Consider the following 20,695-nt stretch of genomic DNA (forward strand, 5'->3'; position numbering starts at 1 on the left):
AGCCTGATACTTGCTCTCCTGTGCGAGACTTGAGAGGAGTAAGCTTTCTCATAGTATCTCCATCGCACGCATGCCGTCTGCGCGCCCGTCGACCTACACACCTACAATGGGGACTACGTGATTTATGTGGGTAGTTGCCATGACACCATTCCCAGACGAACGTAAATTTAAAAAATACATTAATAATGTCTGGAAAATGACACCCAATACTAAGTATATACGCTACGGAGTAGAATTTTGGTTATTGCTGAGATATCTTACTTGCTGGGAACAGTGAATATGTTGACAAACCCGAGATAAAAGAATTCCAGAATATATCATCAAGATATAGAGCTCCTGCCATCATTAGGGGCGACTCCACCTATTTCGAAGGCTTGATTGCCGCCGCCGGCTCCACATAGTCGAAATGACCCAAATTCGAAAGGAACGACACATGCTGTGGACCCTGAGACATAAAGCCTCCCAGGTTAATGAAGTTGTGGGGGAAGCCAAGATCAAAATCGTAGGCTTTCTCAACCTCGGCCACATCCTCCGGAGTCAGCTCCAGGCTTAAGGCCTCGACATTGGCCTTGAGGTGGGAGATTTTATTTCCGCCGACCATAGGGAAGATATAGGGCGCCTAGGCCGGTTAGCCACAGAAAGTTTGGTGAGATTAGGGCCTTCTTACCTTTTGAAGGGTATATGCAAGCGCAACAGACGTCACAGGGACTTGATGACGCTTGGCAACGATGTCTAGGGCAGCCGACACCTGTTCTTCGCGACCTGTCTTCATATGAGGCGTTTGACGACCACCCTCTTTAGGAGGGGCATCCGGAGAGCGGAAGTATCCTATATTTATTGATTAATAAACAACAATAAGTAAGATAGAAAAAACAATCATGCCGGAGACACATACCGCTGCCAAGCACGCCGAATGGGTGAATAGCCATGCCCTCGTCTCGAGCCATCGGGATGATATCACGCTCGAGATCACGCATCATAGCAGAGTAGCGACCCTGATAGACTGAGAAAGGACGCAGTCCATGCTCCCGGGCATAGGCATTAGCCTTGGTAACAACCCAAGCGGGCGTATTGCTGATCCCGAGATAGAGGACCTTGCCCTGCTGCACGAGGGTATTAAGCGATTGCATCAGCTCAGGGATGCCGGTGGCAAAGTCCCACGCATGGACATAGTACAGATCAATGTAATCGACCTGGAGACGCTTGAGGCTCTCATCGACGGCCACACGCATGCTCTTAGTGCCGGTGCCACCGTAGTTGCTCTGCTGCACGGAGTTGCCGAAGACCGGGCTCAACGTGTACTTCGTCGCCAGCACAATCTCGGATCGGCGGCCGGTCTTCTGTAACCACTCGCCAATCCACTCCTCGCTCTGTCCAAATTGGTACATGTTCGCAGTGTCGATGAAATTGCCGCCGAGGTCGTAGTAGGTGTCTAGAAGCTCGAACGCCTGCTCCTTGGTACATTCGCCCATCACGCCCTTCCAGTTATTTCCTAGACCTGGATATCCACTTCTTAGTGACAGTTTCCGATGGGGGAAAAGGCTATCTCTTACTCATCCCGCCCAGCGACAACGGGCTGACGCGCACCGACGCCGTGGGGGCGAGGAGACGGTGGCGGCCAAGGGCACTCTTCGGAAGCGGGGGTGGAGGAGGCATTTTCTTGACTTGGGTTGATTTGGATGGAGAGTTCGATATTGTAGTTGTCGAGCTACTCTGGACCTTCAACTTGGTTACCTTCGCTCGTCGAGGTTTAAGTCGAATACTGCAGCACAGAGGGGGGAGAGGCATCGACCTGAACTTATAGCCAAACGAGTGTATTGCCGGATAGCTAGACTCTTCTCAAATATATCTGGGGTGATGCTACAGCTGTAAATGATTTCGCTCTTCCTCTTTCCTATTTGGTCGAAGCTCATTCGTCGGAATCCGATGGTGCATGAGGCCGTCGGCTTTTGGCGGGTTTAGCTTCGATGCTAACTCCGTCGCTACGGTCGGAGTTAGGGTTGTGGAGTTGCTTTGTCATATGCTTAGCAACCCAACTGAACTTATTATTTCCAAAGCTACAAGGATCTTGATGCATCCCCGACTGTTATTACTCTCAGCTGGGTTCCGGTGGCGCATGAGGTCGGTTTGGCAACCCCTGTCAGGAGAGAATCACTTGCTTTCATTGCATCTTCTGCTAAAAAGGCGTACGGAGATACCGCAATTTGCAAAAACCAAAGACCGACAACTAACTAAGTACGAGATTCAACCATGTATCAAGGTATCAATCACTTCTTGGACCCCAGAACGAGCACCACGGAAAAGGTGACCTTCTGCTTCCCGCCCATCGCTGCCCGAAGCTCTTCACGCATCGCCTCAATCTCCGCATAGCTTTCGCCGGCTTGATGCCGATAGTGCGGATACACCGAGTCCAGGTAGGCCTTGACATCGTCAGCATCCCACTCATGCACCCAGAACTCTCGGTCCACAATATCGTGGGTGACTTCGCTCGGTGCGCGGCGATCGACGGGGTGAAATTCAAAGTCGAAGCCCTCGGGGCTGTTGAACAGCAGCGGATAGTCGCAGTTCCACTTGTAGCGCTGCACGTTCTGCCAGTCGCCCGCCGGCAGGGCGATATTGTCGAGGAAGCTAACAAGTCCTTCAGCCCCGCGGCGGTGGAAGGGTTCCCCCGGAGTGCCTTTGAAGGGAAGCAGGAACTGGCAGATGCGCGTTGCCATGCGATCGTATATTTCATCGCACACCGGGTCGGGGAAGATGGGCCGACCGTAGAAGTAGATGGCGAGGGTTCCGCCGGGTCGCAGCAGGGCGTGGAAGGCCTCCAGGGCTCTGGGAGCATCGAGAAGAGGCATGCATTCGCTCACGACGACGAGGTCCGTCTGCTGCAATTCGGTGGGAAGACCAGCGGTGACGAGCTTCTCGGCCGGACTCTGCACAAAAGTCATCCTCTCGAGGAGGTCTGGCGAGATCAGCTTCGGCGCTGCGGCCAAGGCTTGCTCGTTCACGTCCGAGCCGACTACTTGATCATAGTATGATGCCAGTCGTGCCGCGATATTCCCCGGCCCCGTGCCTACATCGTGTGCCACTTCCATACGACCATCACTGTGGTTTGTATGGTATTCATTGATGAGGCGGAAGAAAGTCTCTGGCGGGTTAGGACGCGACGCAATGTAGGATTTCCAAAACGAGACATCGCTGCCTAGGGCGGCGGTGGTAAAGGGCGTCTCAAGTCGAGTCGATGTCTGTGACATGGCTATATTGGAGATAGGCTGCTCGGGTTGAGAATTTCTTATCCAGTGATAATGGGGTTAGAGCTACTGTCCAGAAGAGAAGCCACCACTTTATACCGCCAACCATGTCTCCGAACGAATCCGTAGAGAAGATCGAGAACCGTGCTCAATCAACACCGGACTCCGGCCCTAGGAATGTCTTTCAACGAGACTCTTTTCCGACATCAATGCGCGGAGTATTTTTATCCGAAAGCAAGTTCTATTTGAGTTACTGTACACATAACGCCTCTGGGATTTTCTTTAGTCCTTATCTAGATATATTGTGCACCTTATACTCGTTGCATGTATAGGCAGAGAATGCTACTCTCCAATATCAATATTGACCAAATTATATAGGCGTCCTTAGATTAAAGCTTAGAGTCATTCTCTATGTCATATAATTTCTCTTTGGATGCTCTAGTCATCTCCGACAACTGAATGGTTCCCCGAAAGACATCATGGTGGGCCGCGATGAACCAAATCGGATTCCGAGCCCATCGAAACTTTTATATAGAGCTTTGATCAAGTATGTTCTTAGTATAGAATCATCGTTACCAAGAAGCCATCTCTATCATGTTTACACAGCGACTGCTACCTCTGGGAATCCTCCTGTGGGCCGTCTGGACACGGGCAAGTCGATCTGACTGCGTTCACTCGCCCCAATCGAGAGATTGTTGGCTCCCTGGTTTTGACATTCATACCGACTATGAAGAGAAAGTTCCCCCGGGTAAATTGGTCGAGGTAAGGCACCGTATTCTTGTCATACCATGATTCTCATTGAAGTTTTCTACAGTATGAGCTCACCGTGTCTAACCAAGTCATCGCTCCGGATGGATACCTAACCAATGGAATGGTGGTCAATGGTATGTTATTTCTCTTTACAGGTCTTTAGCAATGGCTGACCGTCGTAGGGCAATACCCTGGACCAACCATTGAGGCCAATTGGGGCGACACTCTGCGTAAGTATATCGACCTTTTGCCTGGCGTCGAACTAATCACCGGCCAGGAATCACGGTCAATAACAACTTGACCAATGACAATGGCACCTCCATACACTGGCATGGACTCCGCCAACTCATGACAAATTATCTGGATGGGGTTCCCGGTGTGACTCAATGTCCAAGCAAGGTGAGACCCCAGAGTCTTCTGTGATAACAGTGTTGACACTTTTACAGCCAGGGTCGTCGCAAGTATATGAGTTCAGACTTATGCAGTATGGCACCTCATGGTATCATTCCCACTTCAGCATCCAATGTAAGGGATATTCTACAACTTCCTCTACAAGCTATTTACTCACAAACTTCCACAGACACGAATGGGGTTCATGGTGAGGAGCTGCGCTTCCCCCAAAATAAAAAGTAAATAATAACGACCGCCAGGGGCGATCAAAATCAACGGACCGAGTAGCATGAACTACGATGTCGACCTGGGTCCGATTCTGATGAGTGATTGGTACCATACCGATGCTTTCGCGCTGTATCCCACCGAGATCTTGACACCAGAGGCTCCCATTCCAGAAAGTAGTGTCATGAACGGCAAAGGAGTCTTTGACTGCGATCCGTCCAAAGACTCTCGGTGTACAGGTAAGAAGGAGCGGCACGAGATATTCTTCAGCAAGGGGACCACTTACCGGCTTAGTCTGGTGAATACGGGTAGCCTCCTCACATACAAGTTTTGGATTGATGGGCATAATTTCACCGTCATCCAGAATGACTTTGTGCCCATCCAACCGTTTGAGACGGATGTTTTGATTGTTGGCATTGGTAGGTACCCCGGTGTCATTCATGTTCAAAGCTAACCGCAATAAAGGACAACGATATGACATTCTGGTCAAAGCAGATGCCGACTTTACCAATGGGACCAACTTTTGGATGCACGCAAACTACTGTGACGTCGACACTTGGGAATCCCGCCTCGGCATCATCCGATACGATCCTCTGAATACTAGTGATCCCTATACGCCTCCTGTGAGCGAGCAGCACTACGGATTCGGCTGTCAGGATCCCCCACCAGAGCGTCTTGTTCCGATTGTGAAGAGGCAGGTGGGTAAAAACGTGAACAGCTTCGATACACCAGACTACCTGCGCATTGGGCTGCAGGCGTGGCCCAACGTGTCGGATCCCAACTCGCGCATCCACACCTGGCTCCTCACCAACCGAAGCATATACCTCGACTGGTCTGATCCCAGTCTCAAAAAGCTCACCTTGGACGCCACTCCCGATTTTCCACCCGACACGACCCCCATCACATTGGACTTCCAAACCGGAGACTGGGTGTACTTTCTCATCTTGAACAACTATACACTAAGCGATGCGGCCACACCCCGAACCATCCCGCGGTCCGTCCATCCCATCCACCTGCACGGCCATGACTACGTAATCCTTGCCCAGGGTGAAGGGCCATTCCCAGACGACGTCGTTCCCAATCTGGATAACCCAGCCCGGAGAGACGTGGCTAACTGTCCCATCGGCGGGTATCTCTGGATGGCGTTCCAGATCAATAATCCCGGTGCCTGGCTGATGCATTGCCACATTGCGTGGCATGCCAGTGCCGGGCTCGGACTCCAATTCATCGAACAGCCTAGCCAGATCAAGCCCCTGATGGAGCAAGCCGGAGTGTTACCCGATTTTGCGGATCGTTGTAACGAGTGGACTAACTGGTATGAGAACCATAATGTTCGGGACAATACAACGCAAGAGGATTCGGGAATCTAAATCAGTGGCGCTGTATGTCCTGTTATCCGCTATAGTTGAATGTCCTGCGGCGAAGAAGTCTATCAAATTTACAAGTTCATGTGAACCACGCTCCTCCATCCTCAGCGCTGGTTAATGAGAGATTTTTGTCCAAGGAATTAGAATAGCGAGTTCAAGTATAATCCTAGTCCCCAGAACAGCGTATCGACCATGTATTTGCGGAAAGCAGAATGAGCTATTCTAAAGACACATACTAGCAGCGATCAGTTTGTCGGCGCTGGGCACTTCCTCTTAGGTCTAGATGGCTGTTACAGGTAGACAAGAAAGGAAACGATTGGGTATGCCGTACAGGAGGCTCCGCAAGGACGAACCATAATAGACAAGATAATACACACGATCCTTCCATCACTCGCCCCCACTCATGTCAGATTTCGTATCATGCTAGCCTTTCGGTGTTGGATTTATTCGTATCTCTGACGTGAGAAGGGAGATCGGGCAAGTAAGTAAACGAGCCCCGAGCGTGGAAAATTGTTGCGTCGGCCACCGAGTCCCCCAGGGCTTCTTTCATGTCTTTTCCCAGGATTGGGGGATAGTGTTCCTGCATCCACGTGGCATGCACTCCCGCCACCGGATCAGCACCTCCCAAACTAGTACCGGGTTCTATATATATATAACCTAGGAACAGGAACGGCAATACACTATCCAACAAACAACAAAATGCTTTCCCTCCAAGCCTTACTCGCTCTCATCGCGGTCATACCAGCCGCAGCTCGGCCTTTTCCAGACTATGCAATTGTCGGGGCAGGACCCGCTGGGTTTGTCCTAGCGGATCAGCTCTCACAAAACCCAAATGTGCAGGTGGTTCTACTGGAGGCTGGTCGCGATGGCATCAATGACACCAATATAAACAGTGGGTTTGAGACGGACAATTAAGAGACTAGTGAATGAAGGCTGATTTTATTCCAGCTCCCGCATACTATCCCCTCATCTCAGGATCCTTCTGGGAATATTCCTCTCAGCCCGACCCCAATCTCGACGGTCAGGCACCGACTCTTCAACAGGGGCGGGTCCTCGGAGGGGGTACAGCAGTCAATGGCATGGCATATTGTCGAGGATCTGCCTCTCTTTTTGATGAATGGGCCCAACGGTCCGGCAACCCAGGCCTAGCATGGAACTCGCTGCGAGAGGATTTCAAAGCCACAAGTCATTATACTCCCCAACCAGCCAACTATCCCCAGGTTGTCAATACGTCCAACTACGGCCAGGGACCCCTTGAGGTCAGTCGAGCCCCGACTGGCACAGGCTTCGACGAGCCCTTTGCGCAGGCACTGGAAAGTTCTCTCAACGTGCATGAGGTCGATATGACCGACGGAACCGGACTGGGTATGTGCAAAGGGCTGCAATCTATTCGTGTCTCTAGCCGCACGCGGTCCTATGCTCGTAATACGTTTGGTCTCCGATTAGAAGACAGACCCAATGTCAGAGTTATCACCAACGCTTGGGTGCAGCGCATCGGATTCGCCGGTCAGAAAGCCGTTAATGTTACCTACGTTGACACCGTGTCCAACCAAATCCACGTGCTCCCTGCAAAAGAGATCATTGTCAGCGGTGGGGCGATCAATACACCCAAAATATTGAAGCTCTCCGGGGTGGGACCCGCTGCTGAGCTCTCCAAGCTGGGCATCCCCGTCGTGGCGGACATTCCTTCGGTTGGGGCCAAGCTATACGACCACCACTTCGGAATCGTCGAAGTTGAAGTCACCCCGGACATCATGACCGTCTGGCAATGGGCTACGAATACCACGGAGAAGGCCCTGGCAGAGAAACAGTATGCGACGCATGCTTCGGGTCCTCTGGCCCTTGATAATGGACTACTCTTCGCGGCATTCCGCGTGCCAGATTCCGTCTTCGATGGCATCAACGGTACCCACTATACATCCCTGCCAGCGGATCGTCCGCACGTCCTGATGGAGTATAGTACCGTGCCATTTGACACGGCTACCCCTAACATCAGCACTGTTACGGCGTGGGCGAGTCTCGTTCAACCGGAGGCGGCCGGCACCGTGACCTTAAATTCCTCTGACTACCGCGATTCCCCGATCATCAACTCTAATTATTACGGTTCTCCGGCTGACCGAGCCGTTATGCTCTGGTCCTACAAGAAATTACGTGAGATTTTGTCCTCGGACCCTCTCAAATCCGTCATCATCCAGGAGTGGTATCCCGGTCCGAACGTTACGTCTGATCAGGACGTCTGGTCTGCCATCCAGCAGCAGTCATACTCGTTTCACCATCCGCTCGGCACAGTTCCTATCGGTGAAGCTCTGGACAAGAATTGGAGACTGAAGGGCCTGAAGGGGATACGCGTTGTTGACTCCAGCACATTCCCATACCCGCCAACTTGTCATCCGGAGGCATCGGTGTATGCGCTGGCGCACCGTGCCGCGGCAGACATTCGCCTGGAAGATGGATCTCGATAGTCTATGATGCTCCGTATCGTTATACAGTTACCGGGCTCCGATCTCCGATGTAGAATAGTCTTTGATCTTAGTCGGTTATGTATTGAACTCTCCGGAGTCTCGGGGTTCGCTGTCGGGCTCCGGTGATTGATCATACGATGTATTCATTAAAGGATTGGGGGATGATAGACTTCATGGGAAAGGGTATTTATCCTTCCTGCCCTGGTTGCTTTCAATAAGACGATTCAAATCTGAGTTTGCGCACAATGGCATCTACGAGTCTTTCCCCCTTACCGTTCTACGACATCCCTAACCTATCCGATGAGCGTTCCAGGACCCTGCACGCTTTGCTCCAACAGGGCCATAGAGAAATCGGCCTACTGCTCGGTCCAAAGCTCCTCTTCCACAGTCATGTCCCCCATGTAAGAATTTTTTCTCCTTCGTATACCTATGGCTGATCAAATAGAAATTGGGGTCCGCCTACAGTCTTGGTGCTTCTGTGGACCAGATGAAGGAGATGTATCAGACTGAAACGGTAGGACTAAACTACGAGAAGAAAGAAGACAATAGCCTTTTTACGCGCGAGAGCATTACCCGTCAGAATTGGCAGAAATTCATCAATAACAAGAGGTATAATATTATCATCGGTATTCCCGTGCTCCATCTAACCTAGATCTCAGCTACACCGTCTCTTTCACGGATTTCTTCGATCGAGAAGTCTCCCAGAGCCACGGAGACTGGAAGGCAGTGGTCCATCAATATCTCTTCGACCCGTCTTATCCCCTGATTAACGGTTTTATTGGTGGATGTTAGTACTTACCTTCCCATGAAAGAATGAGCTAACCATTTAGTGGGTCATCCTTTAATTCATCTCGCCTACGCCTATGAGCTCAATTGTCCCGATGTGGCAACGGAAGCACTCAGTCTGGGCTGTACAGAACGGGACTATACCTTCCGATTTATGGACCTCCCATCATCGGGTGACAACACCTCCCTTAAGGACATACTGATGAAAGTCCACGCCGACCCTCGCTTCGACAATCTGTTTGATCTTCCCGGCTACGCCAACATCTTTACTATCTTTGGTGCAGCCGAACCAGCTCTCTTGGAGTACTGGCAGGCCTGGAACGTCACCGATCCGGACCGCCAACTCGAGGAACTCCTCGATCTGGCGGCCTTGCTTACCATCTCGACGCCAACACAGGAGCATGAGTATGATTTCTATTTTGCGCATATGTTGACCGTTGGACATGCTGTCCGATTGCTGCTTCCTCATTTTCCTTCGGAGTGGGTTAAACCTGTGCTCCGGCAGTATTGGATGTTTGTTTTGTATATGTATATTGCTCAGTTGAGGCCGGACGTTGCTCATCTTACGTTGCCGTCGGCTGTGGAGGAAGACAAAGATTGGGAATGGGTGAAGACTCAAGCTTTCTGCGGGGATTTCGGGTATGACTCCCATCGTCTGAAAGTCTTGAGAGCTTTGAAATCAGCCGAGGATACATGGGGCTGGAAGGGTGGCCAGTATCTGGCGTGTGCCGTTCACTTTGTTCAGAGTTTCAATGGATGGACTGGCTTTGGGAGGGGAGTGGATGGGGTTGAATAGCTGCACTTGATTGGACCTTGATATAATATCCAATGTAGCTCTTCTTGGCAATCAGTACATATTTAACATGGAAATGAGGATAAAGGGAAAAGACAATCTAGAGTGTCACGTCTAATCACTATTAATATGTCTCTTATGAAGAACCTCCCAAGGCTTCATAGGTTTCCCAGGCCTGAGGGAGTAGGGGGAATAATTGATGATTGCAATGCTTAGATGACAGAAAATATACCCGCCGGTGCGAAAACCCCAGCACATTATGCTATGGACAATATTCTATAACTTCATCAGTCGATATTAAACATCTTACAGATCGTGAGAGGACTTGTCAATATTTAATACACCATAATTCATTGTCTACTACAAAGGAAGTCGTTTCTTTACCCGATCAGGCAAATATATATATCTCCGCTTGTGGACCACCATTCTCGATGAGAACGGTAAATATTATTTTTCAGTCTACGAAAGATGTGCCCCACTGCTTATGATACTGAGCAGCACTACGGTGTTGAATATTGAGAGAAAGAAACCTCTCATTGATGATATACCATTAATGACCTGAGTAGTCGGATTGAGTATGGTGCTTCAGGTGTTCCCGGGTCTTCCGCATGGGCAGGAATTGCGTATTTGCGAGACAGTGCTCCTAGTTGCCCAGCCCCTTTCTACGCTACTACAACAATACTAGAGTGGCGCCGAGGAATGTGTCACTATTAGTGTGAATGATTAAGAGCAAGACAAGTAGTTATCATGGGGTCCTGGTCTGTCCTACGCTACGACCTTATCGGCATCGGCGACAAAGATGCTCTCCACGGGAATATGCGCAAAATAAATGGACAAATATCCTCTTTGTGACGTCTATTGGACAGGCCTCTGGGATTTATTTTCAGACGAAGCCATACAAAGTGATTGTGCTGATAAGATAATAACAGTAAAGGATCGATTACAACACCCCATCGTCCCGTTCGTGAAGTGGGAAATGAAGGTAAGGTAGTCGAATGAATCCAATCTTTTCACCATTAAGGCCCCGACTTAGGCAGATAAGGATGCAACCAAGGAAAGTAGTGACTCAGGAGACCGTATAAGATACACAACGGCGTTCCCAACGGGAATGCAGCACTTCGTCCCGTATTGACAACACTGACATTCTTAAAGTCATACCGACCGTCGACATCCTCGACAGCCTCGACCATGGCCGCAGCCAGATCGATGTACGCGATAAAAGAAGTCTCCCTGTCAAAGTCCAGACGATAACCCCGAGGCTTATCGACCGCCAACCCGCCCGGCTTGATGTAAATTGTAGTCAACCAGTCCTCCTGCGCGCGCAAAAACTTTTCCTGCACGCGTAGGTCGTCATAGACATAGGATCCGGCGCGTATCATAATGGGATGGAACCACCACGGCATGTTGCGTGAGAGATAGGGATCGATCGTGGCGGAGGAGAGAACCACCAGCTTAGGCATGGGTTGTGGAGATGACTTCTTCAGCACCGAAACCACCCCACGGGCTGTATCCTCGGCCACTCGACACCCTGGTAAATTGTCGTTCATTGTCACGACGAGGAAGATAGCCTTGCACCCGCGGATGCAGTCTCCCAACACTTCCTCATCACTGATAGAGCCTGCGAAGATCTGAAGTCGAGGGTCTTTGACCTCGTCTGGCAGTTTCTTCTCTAGTTTTGCCTTGTTGCGGCAATAGGCGTGGATGGAAGCGTTTGGGTTCTGAAGGAGAATCTGGATGAGGGAACTGCCGCAGTTGCCTGTAGCTCCGAGAACAGCATAACAGGAAGACATGATGTTTTTTTCTTCTGCTCCTTTCGTATCGTGAAAGGCTCTACGGTGAATTACGTGTTGAAGCACTCAGGATGGTTTTGTATCGCATCGTAGTACGTTTCATTCCCGCTAATCTTGAATACCCACGCTGAACGGAGTCCGGTCGGATCGGTACAATAATCATTACTTATTTTCGCCGTTTGTTTCAGCTAAGGAATGAAAGTTAGATAATCTCATGCATTGAAACTATTACAAATTGGTTGGTAGAGTTGCAGGAAAATCGTCGGGTTCCGATGGTCAGGTGTCGGAACCCGACATCGGTGATCTGACCCCGGAAAAATCAGTCGAAATATCCCCGATGACTGCACCATAGTACTCTAACTTGCACCAAAGAAGGATCATAACCTATCCTGACAGTACCTGGTCAATACATGGAGTACACAGGTTTGATCATCGTAGTGTTCGACCAAATCAGTTCAACTGCCGCAATGTCCCAATCCAGCCCATCAGCGCCCCTGTCAGAGGGAACAAAACCCTCGTTGTGTGTAAGAGAGTCCACTTAGTAATAAGGGATATCGCGTTGTCAAGCGACACGACCTGTCCTGCATGGTTCGAGATTTGGGTGGCGAAGAGCGTGCTGTTGGTAGCCTGCATGACCGTCCAGGTAAAAGGCAACATGCTCATAGTTGTCAGACCGGCCAACGCAAAAATTCCCCAAGGTCGACCGGACTTTCTCTTGCGAGCCACTGCCCAGGCGTAGAAGAAACCGGTTGCTACCGACAGGGTGGGCAAGACGCGATGGCCATAGTGGTACACTCGAACCCATTGATCGATCAGGTGTGCTGGTTCGACGGACGTGTCGAGGAGAACTGGGATAGTCAGGAGAGAAATGTTCATCATTGAGCCTAGGCACTGTTAGCCAGAGTGCTTCTAATTGCAACCGATTACACGCCGTGCCTGATAGAAAGGATCCGGTGATCACGGCAAGGGCTTCAGCCCCGATGACTGGATGGAAGTCAAACATCATGATAGACAGTAAGGTGGATGGAGGAATGAAGATTGAGAATTATTGTATACACTCGAACGTCGAATATCACTGATATTGTGCATGTAAAGACTACAGCGGAAAAGGAATATATAGCTAAAGTAAGGTCGACCTACACAACCTTCCCATCCCTGACAAACTCCTCCACCCATCCAATTGTCATCCTAAAATCGTTAGTCAAGATCCATTCACCTGGAGGAAGTAACCTACCGGCTCCTCTTAGTATCGGCAAAATTTTCATGATCCCCGATCAAATGCTCCTTGTACCAGGGGTCCTGCTTCATGCGCTTGTAGTCCTCAATATCCCTAAACACCGCCTGGCTAAAGCAGTCATAGTCCGCCACATTGGCAAATTGGGGGTCGAAGAGCTCGGCCATGAGGGCACGGGTGGCACTGGTGTTGTGGATCTGTGAAATCAGCCGGAGTCCGAGCCTGTTGGCAATTCCCGAGCTCACCTGTGTCCAGCGAACGATGCCATACTTGGCCATCAGGTCTTTGGTCATCGGCGCCGAAATTTGGGTCATATGGTGCCGGTAATCCTCCTCACTCATTCCTGGTTTTCGGTAGCCACAGATTGTAAGGCAGAGGAGCTTTCGAGCCGATGGGGCCAAGGCCGCATTCTCGCCATGGTCATCTTCTTTGGCCATTTTTTACAAAGAGTGCTTTTTACTGAACTAAATTGGAGATACTGTTAGTGATAGAATTTAAAGGATGGGGATTCGGAGATTTGCTCTAAACGGAATCCGACGTCGCTACACAATTTCCCGGGCCTTTAACCTGATCCGAATGCGCGTACAAATCTTAAATCAGTAGGGTAGGTACTTCAGCGACATCTAGTTCTCTTGTATAATGAGTACGTGGCGCGGTAAAACAAAGCCTGTTGATATGGAACGGAAACAGAGAATACAGTAGCCTCTGGTATAGTGGCAAATGCGAATGATGCCTACTACATAGCGTAATGGAAAAAATAAGTGTAATTGATCCTAGAAACTAGAACGAAATCGCAAACCATTTCTTCTCTCCGCCTCGGAGCTCAAACGCAACCTGACCGTCCCCTGCCAACTTTCTCAAAACCTCGTCCATGAGTGGCTCCAGTGCCCGCTGTTTCACCTCATCAGCAATACCCTCTCCGTACATCGTAGTGACCAACTCCTTGACAGTTACACTGGCCATCTTGCGTCCGGACTGACGTCTGATTTCCGTTAGTGTCCGTAGGATCTGCACTTCCCGTCGGTTCTTCTGTGCCAGCTCCCCTTGGATCTTCCCCGGAAGGTCGATGATGACAACACCGTGAGCCGGGTAGCCGGTAGTACATCCTTGAAGCTGCATTTTGTTCAAGGATGCCATGTACACGCCGAGTTCCTCTACCGCGCTGCTCCCATGGCCCAGAATGTTGTCCCCGGTGAACATGGCGTTTTCCTCCTCAAGTACAAAACACATATGATCATGGGAGTGTCCCTGAGCATGAACCGCACGGATCGTGGCGCCCTCCACTGTAAACCTTTGGCCGTCTTCAATAGGTTGTTGGTTTCTCCCGGGAGAGTTCTTGTAAATGCTCTGCGACAGGCCGGGGTACAGGCGAAGAAGGTCCGGGACACCGCCCGTATGGTCACCGTGCCAGTGGGTGAGAAGAACATGGGAGAGAGTGATGGACTTATCGACCAAGGTAGATGCGATGAGCTCAGCCCATTCCGGGATGCCCTGGCCTGTGTCGATGATCAGTCGGCGGGAGCCTGTCCCAACGATATACGTGTTTGTTCCTTGTAGAGTAAACTGAAGCCATCAGTATCTCCTCTAAGTCTTTTCATTAGGTAGCCTTATAGGTACCTTTCCAGGGTTTTGTCCAAGGACTCGCATCACGCGAGGACTAAGTTGTTCCACATTGGCCAGTTCAGGTAGTCGGGCTTGCTGGGTAACGAGATAGTGCTCAAAGGCGCTGATGTCCAGCGCCTTGTTGATCTGACGATATCCCCCTTCTCCCATTGTTGTTGAATCGACTGAACTGATGGAAGAATCGAACCGGTCGAGAGTCAGGTCATTGTCGACTCCGCTGTCCGATGCGACATTCGTGCTGACCCGAAGGTCAACAACCCCGTGCCCATCGAATTCCGAACAAATCCACCGGCCATCGCCGAGCTTATCCCAGCTGTGAAGATATGGAATTCCCGGAGTATGGTCGGATTGCGCTCTTTTGTTGTGGCGTTAGGACGAAACGTACATATGAACGCCCCCGTTCCCCAATAAAACTTCTGATTGACTGTTTCTTCTATCTTTCTTATCCACCATTTTCCCCCCGTTGTGTGTCATCCTACATCCTGGATTCCTGTTCACATAGTTGGGACACTATTCCCAGTATGGATGTCTTTACCCCAAATTCAACGGAGGCTCGTCCCATGAAGATTCTGTATTTCAGCAACGAATTCCCTCCGGATGATCTGCAGGAACTGCTTCGACGACTTCACACCCACAGCAAGATTGCACAACATGATATACTCGCACGGTTCATCCGTGAAGCCACCTTAGCCATCAGGGACGAGGTGCGCCAGCTGTCCACCACGTTACGGTCTTTGGTTCCGGCATTTGAATCCGTCCTGGAACTGGCCAATTACAGCGAACTGCGTAAAGGGCCTCTGGCTGGATCTATAGAGGGTGTGCTCCTCTGTGTGGTACAATTGGCCTCGCTTATCGGGTAAGTCCACCAAATTCATCCTTATGAACAGTTTCTCATCCTTTTGCTTGCAGGTACTACGAGAATGCACCCCGCGAGTTTGACCATACCACAGTCAAGACACGTCTAGCTGGGCTAGGGATCGGCCTCATGGTGGCCGGAGCTATTGGATGTGCCCCCGCTTTGACAGATATTCCTGCCAGCGGTGCATTGGCTGTTCGATTGGCCTTCCGTCTCGGGATTCTCGTTGACGAGGTCTCGCACACCTTACAGCCGCGAGACACTACGGGCTCCCCAGACAGCTGGGCATATGTTCTGCCAGATGTGGCCGTCGATGAGGTTCAAGAAGAACTAGATAGGATTCACGCGGAGCAGTCAACTCCTGAAGCCAGCAAGATCTTCATCAGTGCCCTCAGCGCCACCTCGGTCACTATCAGTGGACCGCCTGCGAGGCTAAAAGCTCTCTTCCGCACGGCGGACTTTTTCCGGGATCGGAAGTTTGTTGCTCTTCCCGTCTACAGTGGTCTATGTCATGCGAAGCACATTTACAAGACCGAAGACGTAGCTCGCGTCGTACAAGCCGACTCAATGTCTTCCGTGTGTCGCCCGGTCCTCCCGGTGCTCTCAACTAGCACAGGCAAGCCCTACGTCGCAACAACAGCAGAAGAGTTTTTCGGACAGATTGTCTCAGAAATTCTTACTCAGCCAATCACCTGGGACAAAGTGATCGAGGGACTCGTACAGGAGGCCGATGACCTCGCCACGTTAGACTGCCGAGTCTTTTTATTCCGCATGTCGCTCGCTGGCAGCGAACTTGTCAATGGCTTGACAAACGCCAAATTGGAAGTATCGACTGAGGACGTCCTCGCTTGGACCAAACAGCCCTCGACAGTCACATCCACACCCCGAGGTCCCTCCCAGTCCAAGATTGCCATCGTCGGCATGTCCTGCCGTATGCCAGGAGGCGCCACTGATACCGAAAAGTTTTGGGACTTGCTGGCCTCGGGGTTGGATGTGCACAGGAAGATTCCACCGGATCGATTCGACGTTGAAACACACTATGATCCGGCGGGAAAGCGTGTCAATGCCAGCCATACGTCTTATGGCTGTTTCATTGATGAACCAGGTCTCTTTGATGCGTCATTTTTCAATATGTCACCACGCGAGGCCCAGCAGACCGATCCTATGCAGCGTCTGGCTCTGGTGACGGCTTATGAGGCGCTGGAACAGGCTGGTTACGTCGCCAACCGCACACCCGCTACGAACTTGCATCGAGTGGGCACGTTTTATGGCCAGGCCAGTGACGACTACCGCGAAGTGAACACAGCACAGGAGATCAGCACATATTTCATCCCCGGTGGATGTCGAGCGTTCGGACCCGGTCGTATCAATTACTTCTTCAAATTCTCTGGGCCTAGCTTCAGCATCGATACCGCGTGTTCATCAAGCCTAGCGACTATTCAGGTATGTGTCATAAGTCCGCGTCAATCCTCAATCACTGACGAGATAGACCGCCTGTACGTCTCTCTGGAATGGGGAAACCGACACCGTCGTAGCTGGTGGCATGAACGTGTTAACAAACTCGGACGCCTTTGCTGGCCTCAGCCACGGTCACTTTCTAACGAAGACGCCCAATGCCTGCAAGACATGGGATTCCGAAGCCGACGGCTACTGCCGCGCGGACGGTATTGGATCCATCGTTATGAAGCGGTTAGAAGATGCTGAGGCCGATAATGACAACATTCTCGGCGTCATTCTCGCAGCAGCCACTAACCATTCCGCGGAAGCAGTCTCCATCACGCATCCCCATGCCGGCGCCCAAGCTTACCTGTACCGCCAGGTGATGAGCCGCGCCGGTATCGATCCGTTGGACGTAAGCTACGTTGAAATGCATGGCACAGGCACGCAAGCTGGTGATCTGGTGGAAATTGCGTCCATTAGTGAGGTATTCGCTCCGGTCACTCGACGTCGCTCCACCAAACAGCCGTTGCATATCGGGGCGGTCAAATCCAACGTCGGACACGGAGAGGCTGTTGCGGGTGTGACAGCTCTACTAAAAGTGCTTCTAATGATGCAGAAAAATACCATTCCTCGCCATATCGGTATCAAGAATTCACTTAACCCCGGATTCCCCAAGGACCTTGACGCCCGCCAGCTGCGCATCCCTTTCGAGGCCCAACCGTGGCCTCGTCTGCCCGAGCGACGACGTATCGCTGTAATCAACAACTTCAGCGCCGCAGGCGGCAACACTACTGTCGTTCTTGAGGACGCACCCATTCGTGCTCGATCCGGGTGTGATTGCCGTCCGTTGCATCCTATCGCTGTCTCGGCGAAAAGTAAGGTGTCCCTGCGAGGAAATCTCGAGAATCTCCTGGCTTATTTGGACGCGCATGCGGACGTGTCCTTGTCCGACCTCTCCTATACAACCACTGCCCGTCGACACCACCATAACCACCGTGTGGCCGTCGCCAGCGCAGACCTGGCACAGCTCCGGAAGCAGCTGACTTCCTACCTAGCAACAGTTGACACCCACCCAGCCATCTCCCCGACTTGGACCCCGTCCATAGCCTTTGCCTTTACAGGGCAGGGCGCATCGTACAAGTCGATGCATGTCGAGCTCTACCACGATTGTCCGCCATATAAGGCGCAGATCCAGCACTTGGACGTAATAGCTCAGCGCCAGGGATTCCCATCCTTTATTCCAGCACTCGATGGGAGTCACGACAAGGACCACGCACACTCGCCCGTTGTCACGCAGCTAGCCCTCGTCGCCACAGAGATGGCGCTATCCACTTACTGGGCGACGCTTGGTATCACCCCAAGCCTGGTCATCGGGCACAGTCTCGGCGAGTACGCTGCGCTGTACGTCGCTGGTGTACTTTCCGCCAGTGACGCCCTTTTCTTGGTGGGGTCGCGCGCGCGCCTTCTGGAGAAGAGATGTGCCATGGGGAGCCATCGCATGGTGGCAGTCCGAGGGTCCCTAGAGACCATTGCCGAATATGTCGATACGTCCTATGAAGTTGCCTGCATCAACGGCCCAACTGACACAGTTCTGAGCGGCACGCAGGCGGAGATGGATGCTGTCTCAGCGCAACTGCAGTCAAAGGGTCTCCGGTGTATAAACCTAGACGTCGCCTTTGCGTTTCATTCGTCCCAGACGGATCCGATCCTCGACGACTTTGAGGCCCTGGCCGCAACTGGTGTTCTCTTCCAGACGCCGACCCTGCCGATAGTATCGCCCCTGTTAGGCCGTGTCATCTTTGACGAAAAGAGTGTCAACGCGTCCTATGTCCGCCGAGCCACACGCGAGACTGTCAACTTCCGTTTGGCACTAGAACGTGCCCGGGACATGGGTCTCGTCGATGATACTACCGTCTGGGTGGAGATTGGACCTCATCCCGTGTGTCTTGGGTTTGTTAAAGCAACACTTGAGGGTGTTTCTCTGGCAGTGCCATCACTACGTCGTGGCGAAAACGCTTGGTGCACCCTGGCGCAAAGTTTGGTTGCGCTGCATAGCGCCGGTATTCCTGTCGGTTGGAGCGAGTTCCATCGTCCCTTTGAACGCGCTCTGTGTCTACTAGACTTGCCAGCCTACAGTTGGAACGAGAAGAATTACTGGATACAGTATAATGGGGATTGGGCTCTCACGAAAGGCAACACTTTTTACGATGCTGAGAAGAAAGCTCTTCAGGCTTCTCCTTCTCCTGCCAACTCCTTGACGTCGACAGTGCACCAGATAATTGAGCAGAACATCCAGGGAGCATCCGGTCATATTATTATGGAGTCGGACCTGATGCAGAGGGAGTTCCTTGAGGCGGCTAATGGCCATCGTATGAATGACTGTGGGGTTGTCACGTCGGTATGTATCCTTTTCCTTTGCTTCTGGAGATGGTAATAGCCTGACGAGAAAATAGTCTATTCACGCTGATATTTGCTACACGCTCGGCCGTTACCTGCTGCAAAACATGCAGCCCGATATCAAAGACATACATATGAACATCACGAACCTAGAAGTGCGCCAGGGCCTTGTGGTACAGAAAGATATTAACAAACCGCAGCGCATCCGCGTGTCCGCCGCCACGCCCGACATCAACTCGGGGGTTATCAATCTCCACTGGTACAACATAGGCCGAGAGGATGACCCCTTTGCCAGTGCAACACTGCTTCTTGAAGATGCGGAAGTATGGCGGACATCCTGGATGCCCTTAGCGCATCTCATTAACAGTCGCATCGTGGAACTAGGCCATTTGGCAGAGTCCGGCCAGGCGACGCGGTTCTCGCATAACATGGCATACCAGCTATTTGCTCACAATCTGGTGGACTACGCGCCGCAATACCGAGGAATGAAGTCGGTGGTGCTATACGAGTTGGAGGCGTATGCCGATGTGGTCCTAGCCCCGAATGATCATGGGACATGGACAGTGCCCCCATTCTTCATCGATAGTGTGGCCCACCTGGCGGGATTCATCATGAACGTGTCCGATGCCGTCGATACTAAGAACAACTTCTGTGTCACTCCTGGTTGGAAGAGTATGCGGTTCGCGTCTCCGCTTGTGGCGGGAGGTTCTTACCGTTCGTATACCAAGATGATCCCCACACTAGATGACCCCTCCGTATATCTGGGCGATGTTTATATACTTCAAGAGGGTGTCATTGTTGGGATGGTCGGAGGTATCAAGTTCCGACGGTACCCACGGATTCTTCTTAACCGGTTCTTTTCGGCTCCGGATGCAGATGCATCGCCAATATCTGCATCAACGGTGGCCAGGCGTGTCAAAACTGCTGCTGTGCCTGAGGTTGTTCCTGTGAAATCGTCTACGTCACTACACATACCCACAACTCCAGTTCCTCCGACAAGTACAGCAACAGCGATGCCAATGCCTGAGCAAACCAAGACGTCCCCCCGAGATCCGGAGAGCACCGCCGCCAAGGCGATCGCCCTCATTGCCAAAGAAGGCGCCCTCGAACTCTCGGATCTGACAGATGACGCACAATTTGCCAACCTGGGTGTCGACAGCCTCATGAGTCTGGTGATCTCGGAGAAGTTCCGCGACGAGCTAGGTATCACCGTAAGTGGAAGTATGTTTTTGGAGTATCCAACAGTGGGCGATTTGCGAGCGTGGTTGGAGGAGTATTATAATTGATAGTAAATGTCTTCGTTCGTCGGATCAGATGAAATTGATATTTTGCCGAGT

At 51.4% G+C, this 20,695-nt stretch overlaps 9 protein-coding genes across 9 annotated transcripts; 4 read left to right on the forward strand and 5 right to left on the reverse strand.

The window, feature by feature from the left end:
- Window positions 1-126: 126 nt before the first annotated feature.
- On the reverse strand, window positions 127-1,717 carry ASPBRDRAFT_36649 (uncharacterized protein). Its single transcript, XM_067623553.1, has 4 exons — window positions 1,554-1,717; window positions 896-1,498; window positions 668-828; window positions 127-619 (listed from the first exon to the last, which is right to left on the reverse strand). Exons 1-4 carry the CDS (start codon window positions 1,654-1,656, stop codon window positions 362-364), a joined length of 1,125 nt encoding a protein of 374 aa, XP_067484671.1. The 5' UTR covers window positions 1,657-1,717; the 3' UTR covers window positions 127-361.
- A 361-nt stretch (window positions 1,718-2,078) lies between these two features.
- Window positions 2,079-3,288, reverse strand: tpcM (methyltransferase tpcM). The gene has a single exon (XM_067623554.1). It carries the CDS (start codon window positions 3,246-3,248, stop codon window positions 2,268-2,270), a length of 981 nt encoding a protein of 326 aa, XP_067484672.1. The 5' UTR covers window positions 3,249-3,288; the 3' UTR covers window positions 2,079-2,267.
- Window positions 3,289-3,839: 551 nt separating this feature from the next.
- Window positions 3,840-5,980, forward strand: tpcJ (oxidoreductase tpcJ; the record flags this gene model as incomplete). The annotated part of the gene is made up of 8 exons (XM_067620283.1): window positions 3,840-4,007; window positions 4,060-4,129; window positions 4,178-4,225; window positions 4,273-4,394; window positions 4,442-4,520; window positions 4,576-4,593; window positions 4,646-5,029; window positions 5,076-5,980. 8 exons carry the CDS (start codon window positions 3,840-3,842, stop codon window positions 5,978-5,980), a joined length of 1,794 nt encoding a protein of 597 aa, XP_067484673.1.
- Window positions 5,981-6,676: 696 nt separating this feature from the next.
- Window positions 6,677-8,439, forward strand: ASPBRDRAFT_190734 (GMC family oxidoreductase; the record flags this gene model as incomplete). Its single annotated transcript, XM_067620284.1, has 2 exons — window positions 6,677-6,869; window positions 6,926-8,439. The coding sequence occupies 2 exons, from the start codon at window positions 6,677-6,679 to the stop codon at window positions 8,437-8,439; spliced, it is 1,707 nt and encodes a 568-aa protein (XP_067484674.1).
- Window positions 8,440-8,678: 239 nt separating this feature from the next.
- ASPBRDRAFT_36653 (questin oxidase family protein) lies at window positions 8,679-10,108 on the forward strand. Its single transcript, XM_067623555.1, has 4 exons — window positions 8,679-8,840; window positions 8,885-9,048; window positions 9,099-9,226; window positions 9,270-10,108. The coding sequence occupies exons 1-4, from the start codon at window positions 8,685-8,687 to the stop codon at window positions 10,019-10,021; spliced, it is 1,200 nt and encodes a 399-aa protein (XP_067484675.1). The 5' UTR covers window positions 8,679-8,684; the 3' UTR covers window positions 10,022-10,108.
- Window positions 10,109-10,910: 802 nt separating this feature from the next.
- tpcG (oxidoreductase tpcG) lies at window positions 10,911-11,834 on the reverse strand. The gene has a single exon (XM_067623556.1). It carries the CDS (start codon window positions 11,806-11,808, stop codon window positions 11,035-11,037), a length of 774 nt encoding a protein of 257 aa, XP_067484676.1. The 5' UTR covers window positions 11,809-11,834; the 3' UTR covers window positions 10,911-11,034.
- A 424-nt stretch (window positions 11,835-12,258) lies between these two features.
- Window positions 12,259-13,415, reverse strand: tpcK (decarboxylase tpcK; the record flags this gene model as incomplete). The annotated part of the gene is made up of 4 exons (XM_067628275.1): window positions 13,288-13,415; window positions 13,043-13,239; window positions 12,954-12,996; window positions 12,259-12,699 (listed from the first exon to the last, which is right to left on the reverse strand). Exons 1-4 carry the CDS (start codon window positions 13,381-13,383, stop codon window positions 12,259-12,261), a joined length of 777 nt encoding a protein of 258 aa, XP_067484677.1. The 5' UTR covers window positions 13,384-13,415.
- A 407-nt stretch (window positions 13,416-13,822) lies between these two features.
- On the reverse strand, window positions 13,823-14,815 carry tpcB (metallo-beta-lactamase type thioesterase tpcB; the record flags this gene model as incomplete). Its single annotated transcript, XM_067616722.1, has 2 exons — window positions 13,823-14,605; window positions 14,660-14,815. The coding sequence occupies 2 exons, from the start codon at window positions 14,813-14,815 to the stop codon at window positions 13,823-13,825; spliced, it is 939 nt and encodes a 312-aa protein (XP_067484678.1).
- A 301-nt stretch (window positions 14,816-15,116) lies between these two features.
- Window positions 15,117-20,694, forward strand: tpcC (non-reducing polyketide synthase tpcC). The gene is made up of 4 exons (XM_067629094.1): window positions 15,117-15,521; window positions 15,575-16,964; window positions 17,011-19,359; window positions 19,415-20,694. The coding sequence occupies exons 1-4, from the start codon at window positions 15,187-15,189 to the stop codon at window positions 20,642-20,644; spliced, it is 5,304 nt and encodes a 1,767-aa protein (XP_067484679.1). The 5' UTR covers window positions 15,117-15,186; the 3' UTR covers window positions 20,645-20,694.
- The last annotated feature ends 1 nt before the right edge of the window (window position 20,695 follows it).

The sequence above is a fragment of the Aspergillus brasiliensis genome (assembly GCF_001889945.1).
Source record: "Aspergillus brasiliensis CBS 101740 unplaced genomic scaffold ASPBRscaffold_1, whole genome shotgun sequence".
In the NCBI taxonomy this organism is placed as follows: domain Eukaryota; kingdom Fungi; phylum Ascomycota; class Eurotiomycetes; order Eurotiales; family Aspergillaceae; genus Aspergillus; species Aspergillus brasiliensis.

Bases quoted from the DNA above. Each gene is read 5' to 3' on its own strand.
- tpcC (XM_067629094.1), top strand. From the start codon at position 15,187: ATGGATGTCTTTACCCCAAATTCAACGGAGGCTCGTCCCATGAAGATT. The intron at 15,522-15,574 runs GTAAGTCCACCA...TTTTGCTTGCAG, and splicing joins CAATTGGCCTCGCTTATCGG to GTACTACGAGAATGCACCCC. The intron at 16,965-17,010 runs GTATGTGTCATA...CTGACGAGATAG, and splicing joins CAAGCCTAGCGACTATTCAG to ACCGCCTGTACGTCTCTCTG.
- tpcG (XM_067623556.1), bottom strand. From the start codon at position 11,808: ATGTCTTCCTGTTATGCTGTTCTCGGAGCTACAGGCAACTGCGGCAGT.
- ASPBRDRAFT_36649 (XM_067623553.1), bottom strand. From the start codon at position 1,656: ATGCCTCCTCCACCCCCGCTTCCGAAGAGTGCCCTTGGCCGCCACCGT. The intron at 829-895 runs GTATGTGTCTCC...CAATAAATATAG, and splicing joins ATTCGGCGTGCTTGGCAGCG to GATACTTCCGCTCTCCGGAT. The intron at 620-667 runs GTAAGAAGGCCC...TAACCGGCCTAG, and splicing joins TTGCATATACCCTTCAAAAG to GCGCCCTATATCTTCCCTAT.
- ASPBRDRAFT_36653 (XM_067623555.1), top strand. From the start codon at position 8,685: ATGGCATCTACGAGTCTTTCCCCCTTACCGTTCTACGACATCCCTAAC. The intron at 8,841-8,884 runs GTAAGAATTTTT...CTGATCAAATAG, and splicing joins TCCACAGTCATGTCCCCCAT to AAATTGGGGTCCGCCTACAG. The intron at 9,049-9,098 runs GTATAATATTAT...CCTAGATCTCAG, and splicing joins AAATTCATCAATAACAAGAG to CTACACCGTCTCTTTCACGG.
- tpcM (XM_067623554.1), bottom strand. From the start codon at position 3,248: ATGTCACAGACATCGACTCGACTTGAGACGCCCTTTACCACCGCCGCC.